At 42.3% G+C, this 11,829-nt stretch overlaps 1 protein-coding gene across 1 annotated transcript in view; it reads left to right on the forward strand.

Moving 5' to 3' along the window:
- Positions 1-2,075, forward strand: part of LOC309565942 (4-galactosyl-N-acetylglucosaminide 3-alpha-L-fucosyltransferase FUT6-like) — a gene marked incomplete at both ends in the record, with an annotated part of 112,967 nt that extends 110,892 nt beyond the window's left edge. Inside the window, one exon of the mRNA XM_082270971.1 lies at positions 1,010-2,075. Coding sequence (XP_082127097.1) covers positions 1,010-2,075 — 1,066 coding nt within the window. The remainder of the gene's footprint in view (positions 1-1,009) is intronic.
- Between the last annotated feature and the right edge of the window lie 9,754 nt (positions 2,076-11,829).

The raw sequence follows: 11,829 nt of genomic DNA on the forward strand, positions 1-11,829 counted from the left end.
AATCCAGGGATCCCAAACCTTAAGGAATCTGGTATGGGTATCCTCCAGGACACCATTGTATCCATTAGCCTATGTCGTACTTCTGTGAAATTGAGGAATGTTCTTTCCATGCTCTAGCCAGGGTTTGCCGAGCAGCCATAAAACACAAATGCCACCAGCTTTCTCTGATTTGCAGTCAGTGATGGAATTGGTTCATGCAGTAGAGTCTGCCAGGGATTAGGGACTACCATGATGTTAAGGATTGATCTGCTCATGGTGTAGACCCGCGTCCAAAACTGAATGGAGCAGGCCTGCCATTTCGCCATGTAAGGAAGTGGGCCAGAGCTCCTTGTGCTGATCAAAGAAGAGTATTGACCAGGTCTCTCAGGTTGGGGTCTTTTTGGCAGCAATTCTCAAATGGGTTTAGGTGTTTGAGTGGCCCCTCGTGACATCAGAGTAAACTACGGACATGATAGCTGATTTGGATATAGCGGAATAACTCATTAGATGGCAGCTGCCAGTGCTCTTGTAGGTATTGAAAGGACTTTACCCTATCAAAGACAAAGTGTTCAAATATATACCTAAGTACTCTCCTAAGCCACTATCGGAAAGCCAATTGGTTATCATATGCAGGTGTGAATTTTGGGGTGTCTAGGATACCACTGAGAGGTAAATGGAGACAGACCACTTCGCTGGAATAGTTCAGAGTCCCATATGTGTAAAGAGTGTGAGGGATAGGACTGTAAATCCTAGGCCTGTTGCAAAATGGGGGGGGGGGGGGGGGGTTAACTATCACATGGCTTTGTAATGTCAACTGTAGTTGAGCATACCTGAAAAATCTGGTCAGTGAAGTCCGAGAATGCGAATCAACTTGTCAACAAAAGTACAAAAACTGAAATATCAATTTTCGCTAACATTTGGTTATGCTCTGATTTCTTTTCCTTTTTTTTTTCCGACTTTTCAAAGTGTTTGATACTCAGAATGATATAATTTGAACACTGATTTTGTCTCTTTTGTTCTTGGTTTTTAGATATACAATGAAGCCAGCACAACCAGCATCACTGCAGTATCATTATTTTGCTATATTCCTCATCCAAACTTTAATTGCCCTTGTGTTATTCAGTTATAATCATATTAGTAATAACCGCATCATAAACCCGGTTTCCGTTGAGACAAACTGCACAAATTCCCCACCTCTTTCCAGGAATTTCGTTGTCTTGTTATGGACATGGCCTTTTGGTTCCCAGTTCCCTTTAGATAAGTGTCCAAAACCCTTTGATACTCCACGGTGCCTCCTTACAGCCAATCGTAGCTTGTACAACACAGCAAATGCAGTTGTATTTCATCACAGAGATGTATGTGGATCCAAAGGCCAAATGCCCCAGGTGCCAAGACCTGAAGGACAATATTGGGTGTGGTATAATTTGGAATCTCCAAGTCACAGTCCAAACCTGCACTTCATGGACAAACTCATGAACCTCACTATGTCCTACCGCATTGACTCTGATATCTTTACTCCTTATGGATGGTTATCGCAGAATGAAGTTGCTGTTAACTATACAATCCCAGAAAAGTCTCGGCTGGTGGCTTGGCTTGTCAGTAACTGGAACCCTCATTCCAGACGGGTCCAGTTCTATGAGGATATTAAGAATTATATAACTGTACACGTTTACGGTCGACAACATCTACCTTTACCCAGGGAGCAAACAATTTCAGTTCTCTCTAAATATAAGTTCTACTTTTCCTTCGAGAACTCAATACATACAGACTATATAACAGAAAAACTCTGGACTAATGCCTTTCAGGCAGGATGTGTCCCCGTGGTTCTTGGCCCATCCAGAGAAAACTACGAGAGATTTATTCCATCTGATTCATTCATTCATGTGGATGACTTCCCCAGTGCAAAAGAGCTGGCTTCCTATCTCCTTGAACTGGACAAGAATGATCAGAAATACCAGGGATATTTCAAATGGAGATCAAAACTGAGGCCAATGACAGAATTTACTTGGATTGAGCATTACTGCAAAGCATGTGTAGAACTACAAAATGCCCCTCCGTATAGAACCATATCAAGCCTTGGCAAATGGTTCACATGACAAGCAAACATATCCTTGCTGGGGAAAAAATGTAACTGTCTGTATCGGAGGTACGGCAGACAGCTACACAGTTTGCAGGAGCCTGGCATTACACCTGCAAGTAAATGTGCTTTTATTATTATTTTGTTTTGAAGGTGAACGTATCCTTTAAGGCAGTATTAAACCAAAAACAAAAATGTACTGTATGGCAGCTTATCAGTTCTTGGCTACATAAGGCCCCTTTCACACAGGCGCTTACTCCGTTTGCTCAGTAGGGTATCGCTCCGCAGATCCCCGCTGAGCAGGCGGATGACAGGTCCGTCTCTGCCCACTGTGCAGAGCAGAGACAGACAAAGTCCCACTCTCTTCTGTCGGGAAATTGGGTGAAAACGGACCGCCTATCTGTTTTCAGCTGATCATATCCGATCCGCCAGATGGATGGAAAATAGGACCATTATCCGTCTGGATTTGGCGGACAGGATCGGACCAGATAGCACATGTCAGCGGATATGTCACCGCTGGCATCCGCCGTTCCATAGGGATGAGGGAGGGTTCAATCAGATCTGGCTCGAAAAACTGACAGGTGGATCTGGTTGGACAGCCCATGTGAAAGGGGCCATAGTGTTCCTTTTTCAGCTTTTCTCATTTATTTTCACCTGCTGATCCTGTCGGTAAGTCTGTTATTTTTCAACTCCCTTGAACAGACCACGGTGTCTAGAAGAACTGATAATTAGAGTGTGCACACTGACAGTAGCCCTTTCACCGGTCAGCTTTTGTTCATTTTTGCTAAATCTTTATGCCAATAGTACAACATAAACTGTAAGTCCATCTAAATCTGTTGGTGCATCTAACACAACTCTGGCCCCAGACTGACAATGCTGCTGTCCAAAGGTGCCTCCTCCCATTCAAAATGAAGACACCCTAAGACATGAAATGTGTTAATGGCTGCATTACTAGGTGAAAATAAAGGGGGGGGGGAATAAAAGGGAAAATTAATGCAGCCATCCCATTTAAGGATTGGCAATATGCAAAATTTTGAGTTTTGGAGTTTAATACCACTAAAAAGATGTGCTGCAAGTCAAAGTGTCTAAACTGAAATCTGCTCAGGTAATGCTATGTACACATTACAATAATACTTTGTACTGCCTCATTTGATATTATATTTTTGATTTAATATTGATGTTTCTAAGAAATTTTAAAAAATACCAGTTGCCCATGGAAACCATTAAAGATCTTCCCCTTCAAATATGAATTAGCTGCATTTTATTTTTAACACTGTGACTAGAAGTTGTCAGAAATGCTTTAACCCCTTTGCTGACAGAGCAGCTTTTGCATTTTTGTTTCCATGCGTTTTAAAAAGTCATTTTAGGCCTGAAGATTACGTAAAAAACCTCAAACATGATCTATTTTATGAAAACAGATACACTAGAGAATAGAATAGTGGTGGTTCCAATTTTCTTATGTCACATGATATTAGTGCAGCAGTTCATGAAATGCAACATTTCAGTAAAAAATACAGTAAAATGAATTTTAGGGCACATATTTGCAATATATTACTCATTTATTTGAAAAAACATAAACAATGAGGTTATGCAAGTAAACAGGTGCCCAGCATGTCAAGCCTTTCAAACTGAAACAAACTTCTATACTACATTTGTTGGTGGCAGTAAAAGGGTCAAAGCTGAACTCCAAGGTGAATGGCTTAATACTAACAGGATTTACCTGCCAAAGAATTTGTATTTCTGTCCATCAGCCCTCGTTCACACTGAATTCGGGTTTGAAATTTGAGTTCAGCTGAAATCTGCATTTCAGTGCAAGTTTCGGGGGCGCTTTGAATGACATCTGTGCTGGTTCATGCGCAGATGTCTATTGAAATCGCCCCCGAAGTTGCCAAAAGAAGTGAAGGAACTACTTTTGGAAATCAGTGCGGCGCCACGACGAGTGGGACATTGTTGTTGCTGGCAATAGGCTGCGATTTGACATGTCAAATCACGCCAATGTGAACAGGGGCTGAAGTTGATTTACAGAGCCCTGCAGGATAACACAGCGAGGCTTGTGACCTCACTTTTTTCTAAATGTTTTTTATATGAATAGTGTTGATAATATTTGTCATAAAGACCTTTAGGAAGGCAAATGGGGATACGCAAACTGTAACAAAGCGAAAACAGCGACTTTCATTGTTAACCGCTATGAACTGATGAGAAAACCTATACTCCTAGTACATGTTCTACTTGCATTAAACATTAGGCACCCCCAGAAGTTTATTGGGGGCTTCTGTGATTTCATGGAGGGACCAGAGTGCAAACTAACCCAGGGCACTTTGATGTGCAGGTTTTATATTCCTAAATGAGTTTTTGGCACAGCTCTGCCCTTTCCTGCCTTATGTGCCTCTCTATTGGTACAGATCTGTTATCTCCTGGCACTTCACCAACCAATTTCAGTCTCCATTTTTAAAATTCAGCTCCTTTTGATTTTTTTGGGGTCTTGTGTGCTAAAGAACATATAAGAAGCCTTCTCTAGGCACCTGGAGGCAGCCACTGTTTAATGAAACTGGTTTATAATTAATAAAATGAGTACATGTACATTTTACACTAGCTATTAGCAGTTACCACACATAATTGCTGGTTGTTTATTAAAAAAAAAAGGAAAATCTGTACTAAGAGGATATTTTAAATCTAGTGATCAGTAGTTACAACACATGATTGCTGGTTGTTTATTAAAAAAAACTGTACTAAGAAGTCTGTTGTCTGTCATTGCTTTCCTTGCCTTCAGAAAAAAATAGTCTTAAACGTGGCACATACCTCTGGAGGAACCACTGATGTACAGTATAGATTCCCCTGATTCAGGATGCCACACCCTCCAACACACTAAATCTGGCCATACATTATACAATTTTCTTGTTCGATTTTCCTTTAGATTTATCTTCAACTATGCAGTGCAAGGACCTGCCTGATTCCATACAAATTGAGAGTGTTTAGGTTTGACCTCATATTATATGGTTTTGGTAAGTCTAAAAGAAAATTGTACAGGAAAGTTGTATAATGTATAGCCAGCTTTCGCTGTATTCAGGCCCCACGTCCAACAAAACAACCAAATATGGAAACCGCAAAACAGTCGCAAAATAAAGCACATGTATGCAATATAACAATAACAATGTATGAACCAAATATTTCTGGATCCGAACACCACCTGATACCTTACTCTAGAGGGGTCTTAAATCTAGGTGAAACCCACTTAGAAGTTGAAAGCCTGAGAGTCCTTCTACGACTCCTCCCACTGGCCAGCATAGTACCAGATGTTGGTTACAGTTGGGGTCCAGAGTCCTGCATTGGAGTGCACAAATAAATGTATAATCCATTGGTTAAGTGGTAAAAATCTATAAACTTAATCCCAAATGAGGATGGTGCTCTCCCTTTAAGAGGAAGGTGGCAAGGTTGTGGCTAGCTGCCTCTCTCCACTATGCAGTCCGCTGTGAAGCCTTCACCCATATGCTGATGTATGGAACCCTGGATGCTCAAGGGGCTGCTTTCTGTGAAATCCATTGGGATGGTGGCAACTTTGGACTATTTTTGGACTAACTTTTGGTGACAATCTGTTACGAATCCAGTGGCACCCACTCTCATCCTGCTCACTGGTCCCTCTCATAGCAGTAGCCTTTGAATGAGTGTAGCAGGACAGTCCCACTCCGATATCACGGTGAGCTCTGGACATAAGCAGTATCTCCGACCCTGCAGTCCACCAACTGTCTCTCCTCCCCCTCCACATGTGGCTCCCCAAACCCAGGCTTCTCCTTCTTCCTTTTTCCTCCTCTCTCCAACACCCCACCCTCTGGGGATATTCCTCCCATCCAGATGGCTGCCTCCCAGGGACTACATTCCCTACAGTTACAGGTGCCTCCCAGTAGTCTTTTCCCCACTCCCTGAGGCCTGTGGCCAATCCCTGCTCTTCTGCTGTCCAGGCAGTAGGTAGGCTTCTTGCATAATATTTTATAAATACATTCTAGGCAGCACTCCAAACATCTAACTTTTTGCTTTTTATATATTTATGAAAGAAAGAATCATGCATAACAGTACATCAGGGAGCATGCACAAGATCTCCTCACAGTTCCTCTAGCTAGACCAGGGGTCTCAAAACTTTCTAAACAAAGGGCCAGTTTATTGTCCTTCAGACTTTAGGGGGGCCGGACTGTAGCCAGCAGGCCCGGAAAATTTTATGGCATTGGTGCGAGTAAACATCGCCACATTTGGTAGGGGAGGGATTAATGCAAACAAAGGGCCCCATCTGGCCCCGGGACACATTTTGGAGACCACCGATCTAGACAAAAGCAAACTCATCAAGCATCATATTCATTTTTATTAGAACAGGGAGGAAATCCAGGCTATACAACAATTAACAAACATCAATACAGATGGTTATATACCAAAAAACCCTTCAGTTGGCATGAGGGCACTCAAGATCAGGGAGCGGGGGGGAATCACAATGTTTCAGAGTAAAAATCTTTCTCAAGGGACATCTGCTTGACACCCTCAGCCCTCAGACTGCTGCTGGGTGCCATCATCTTGGATGTGTTGTCAGAGACCCAGCAGTCATTCAAGTGACACCCTATAACAGGGGTGTCAAACTCAATGTAATCGCGGGCCGCATCAGCATTATTATTGCCCTCAAAAGGGCCGGTTGTATCTGTAAGACTAGATGTCCAGAGCATCCCCTACTCTTACATAAGATGTCAAGAGCCTCCCCACCATCAGAAATTGAGTCCCACAACCTCCCTTACATCAGAATGCATTCCCTTATCTTGTGCTGAGCTGGGAAGAAGCTGTAGGCATTGCTGAAAAGCAAAACGTACTGGGTCTGGAGGAGGACCAGAAGAGGTCTGGAGCTCTCCTGCAGCTGCAAGAGAGGTGCAAGAGCCACATGAAATGGCCTTGAGGGCCGGATTCGGCCCGCGGGCCTTGTGTTTGACACCTGTGCCCTATAATATTCACCTTTGCTCCTCCCCCTGTAACTGCATAAAAGGTTATGTGGAGGGGCAGAGGAGGAGTTAATAATAATTAGGATGAGCAGAGGGGGAGTTAATAAATAGACACTTCTGGCAGAGGAGAACGGTATGACATGAAAGCAAGGGGCTTGACTGGGAATTGGGAATTGACTAGTTACTATTTCTGGCAAGTTCAAGGCACATTTCAGGTGAATAACCTAATTTATGGAAAATAAAAATTCTGCAAATAAGCATTTCAAATACCAGATTTTCTCTGTGTTTTTACCTGCAGTTTTAACTCTGGTGCCAGAGTTAATTACTATAAGGCTGTCCTGTGGCTCGTTATCGTCTGACGACGTAGTACTACGTCGTCAGACACTCCCCCTTATGGGCGGCGCTTGCGCGCCGCCGGAGGCTCGCTCCCGCTGTTTTCATTCACAGCGGGAGTCGGGCCAGGGGAGGAGCAGCGGCGATCGCCGCTGCTCTTACCCGATCGTCGGGGATCGAGTCTGGAGATCCGCCCGCCGTGTGTAAACACAGCGGGCGGATCTCCATAGTGACAGGGAGTGACAGATCGGACTGTTCAGCATAGCTGGACATCCGATCTGTCCATGACTCACTCAGTCACCCCCCCCCCCCCACACGTCAGTAAGCACCAGGCATACATTAACCCCTCCCTCTCCAATATAATTAACCCCTTCCCTGCCAGTGTCATTTTTACAGTAACAGTGCATATATATAGCACTGATTACTGCAGTAATGTCACTGGTACCCCCAAAAGTGTCAAAAATGTCAGTCAAGGGTCCGATCTGTCCGCCGCAATGTCGCAGTCCCGCAAAAAAAATCGCAGATCGACGCCATTACGCGTTAAAAAAAAACACCAAAAATGACAGAAATCTTTCCCTTTGTTAGTAAACGCAATAACTTTTGCGCAAACCAATCAAAATACGCTTATTGCGATTTTTTTTACCAAACATAGGTAGCAGAAAACAAATTGGCTAAAAATTTTTTAAAAAAATTGGTTTTTACATCTTTTTTGGGGGGAATTTCATATAAAAAAATGTTAAAAATATTGTTATTTTTTCAAAATAAACGCTATTTTTTTGTTTATAGCGCAAAAAGTAAAAATCGCACAGGTGATCAAATACCACCATAAGAAAGCTCTGTTTGTGGGAAAAAAAGGACGTAAATTTCGTTTGGGTACGGCGTCGCACGACCGCGCAATTGTCAGTTGAAGTCGCACAGCGCCGAATCGCAAAAAGTGGCCTGGACGGAAGACAGCAAAATCCTCCGGTGGTAAAGTGGTTAAAGATGTTATTGGTACAGATAAAAAAAAAATATGAATTTATAGTTTAATACACTGAATTATTTACCAAGAACTATGAACTTAAAAAAAAAAAAAAAAACACATCTCTTTGTAAAATATCAGGAATTTATCAGGACTATTTGAAAAAAAGTTTTGAACAGTTTTGGAATTTTCCAACACTTAGACTTCATGTTATATCTCAACAAAACCCCACTAAGTGTACAAACCAGACCAGAGAATGAGATACTAGACTTATGTTGGCCATACACTATATGAAAAATCGGCCGAAATTCGGTCATTTGGACAGTTCGTTCGTTTCGGCCCGTTAATAGTCAAAATCAGAAAATCGGTTTTAACTTTTCAGAGCTGAAAAATCGAAGGAACAGTTTGGAAAATTCTGCCGAATGAACGATAAATTGAAAAGTTAATGTGTTTCTCGTCCGAACTGTTTGCACTTGGCATATGTGACAAAATGAACGAAAAACGGATTCATTTATGCCCATTGAACGATTTATCGTTCGCAATTCAGTCATTACATGATGGCATGATTGTCTGTTCTTCTCACGGCCGATTTTTTTGTTTTTCGAAAATGAGTTTGAATGATTTTTCGGCTGGTGTATGGCCAGCTTCAGACTAACTAAATACGCTCCAAAAAGCATCTGCACTACTATATAAAATAAATATATACGGTATGTTTTGTTTGTAATACAAAGCTCATAAAATGCAGAAACCGTAAAGCGAACCACCTATGGAAACCCAAGGAACTATTAAAAAACACAACCAGTTAAAAAAGCAAACTAAAGATCCAGGGAAGATCTTCAGTGATCATCCTAATCTAGGGAGACATGGGTCATGAGTGACAAAGTGCAACCCAATTACACAATATTTGAAATATCTAAACGGTCAAAAAGTACAATAAATGCATATATTTTTTCTACAATTATTGGGTTTATTTGGGGACTGGTCTAGATTACAGATGTGTTTTAACTTGTAGCATTTTTAACAGTTGTGGGGTTTCTAGAAGTATTTTTTCTTTTTTATCCTTTCTGGGTTGCCAGGGCCAGGATTGCTGAATTCTACATTCAACGCATGTAAAATTGTTTTCCATAGTATGTTGGATTTATTTTTGTATCAAGCAAAAAATGATGTAGCTAGGATTAATTAGTAGTTGAGAAGGCAAAAAAGATTTCCTTTTAGTGGCTGTTAACTTAAAACACAGCATTAAAAAAAATCTTAGGCCCCTTTCACACTTGTGCGACTTGTCCTGCAATTTGGGACTGCAAAGTCGCATGACAAGTCGTTCTCCATGATTTCCAATGAGTACCGTTCATATCTGGACGACTTCAACTCGCAACAACTTCAAAGTAGTCCCTGCACTACTTTTGGCCGATTTTAATACTTTTTAAGGTCCAAAGACCTAGGCATTGCTTCAAGTCCAGTCAAAATCGCGTCAACAAAATCTCGGGAAAAAATTGCGGGAAAATCGCGTGACTTTTAAGTCGCACAAGTGTGAAAGGGGCCTTAGTGTAGCTCCAAAACAGAATTAAAAACATAAAGTGTAGTTTAGAATAATATAAAACATTTTTTGTTTAAAATACCAATAATAAAAAGCCAAAAAATAAATAAATAAACAAAAAGCCAAAAGACCTCCCAAAATGTTGAAAACAAATACAAACAGCCATGTATGCTTCCCTTAAAGCCCCTTATATAACTGAAAGACATCCTAATGGATCCATACAGCACTGTGAAAAAGTTTTAGGCAGGTGTAAAGAAATGCTATAAAGTACATGGACATGATCCAAGAGATGGTTAGAGACTGTGTATGTGATACAAGAAATGGTCAGAGACTGCAGACATGATGCAAGAGATGGTCAGAGACTGCAGACATGATACAAGAGATGGTCAGAGACTGCAGACATGATACAAGAGATGGTCAGAGACTGCGGACATGATACAAGAGATGGTCAGAGACTGCGGACATGATACAAGAGATGGTCAGAGACTGTGTACGTGATACAAGAGATGGTCAGAGACTGCAGACATAAAACAAGAGATTGTCATAGACTACAGACATGCTACAGGAGATGGTCAGAGACTACAGACACGATACAAGAGATGGTCAGAGACTGCGGACATGATACAGTAGATAGTCAGACACTGCAGACGTGATACAAGAGATGATCAGAGACTGCGGACATGATACAGGAGATGATCAGAGACTGCGGACATGATACAGGAGATGATCAGAGACTGCGGACATGATATAGTAGATGGTCAGACACTGCAGTTGTGATACAAGAGATGGTCAGAGACTTCAGATGTGATGCAAGAGATGGTCAGAGACTGCGGACATGATACAAGAGATAATCCGAGACTGCGGACATGATCCAAGAGATGGTCAGAGACTGAGGACATGATCAAAGAGATGGTCAGAGACTGAGGACATGATCCAAGAGATGATCAGAGACTGAGGACATGATCCAAGAGATGATCAGAGACTGAGGACATGATCCAAGAGATGGTTAGAGACTGAGGACATGATCCAAGAGATGGTCAGAGACTGAGGACACGATCCAAGAGATGATCAGAGACTGAGGAAATGATCCAAGAGATGGTCAGAGACTGAGGACATCAAGAGATGGTCAGAGACTGAGGACATCAAGAGATGGTCAGAGACTGAGGACATGATCCAAGAGATGGTCAAAGACTGCAGACATGATCCAAGAGATGGTCAGAGACTACAGACATGATACAAGAGATGATCAGAGACTGCTGACATGATCCAAGAGATGGTCAGTGACTGACGACATGATACAGGAGATGGCCAGAGACTACAGATCTGATACAGGAGATGATCAGAGACTGCAGACATGATACAGGAGATGATCAGAGACTGCAGACATGATACAGGAGATGGTCAGAGACTACAGACATGATACAAGAGATGGTCAGAGACTTCAGATGTGATATGAGAGATTGTCAGAGACTGCGGACATGATACAAGAGATGCTCCGAGACTGCGGACACGATACAAGAGATGATCAGAGACTGAGGACATGATACAAGAGATGGTCAGAGACTTCAGACGTGATACAACAGATTGTCAGAGACTGCGGACATGATACAGGAGATGATTCGAGACTGCGGACATGATCCAAGAGATGGTCAGAGACTGAGGACATGATCCAATAGATGGTAAGAGATTGAGGACATGATCCAAGAGATGGTCAGAGACTGAGGACATGATACAAGAGATGATCAGAGACTGAGGACATGATACAAGAGATGATCAGAGACTGAGGACATGATAAAAAAGGTCAGAGACTGAGGACATGATAGAAGAGGACTAGGGGGGCTGGAGAGCACAGGGCAAGCAGAGAGCACTGGAGGAGCTGAAGGGCGCGGGGAGGGGACTGGAGAGAATTAAGAGGGGTTTGAAAAGCATTGCAGGGGGGTTGGAAGGCACGGGAGGTGGAGAACACTGGGGGGGG

The sequence above is a fragment of the Pelophylax lessonae genome (assembly GCF_965119305.1).
Source record: "Pelophylax lessonae genome assembly, chromosome: 10".
Taxonomy (NCBI): Eukaryota; Metazoa; Chordata; class Amphibia; order Anura; family Ranidae; genus Pelophylax; species Pelophylax lessonae.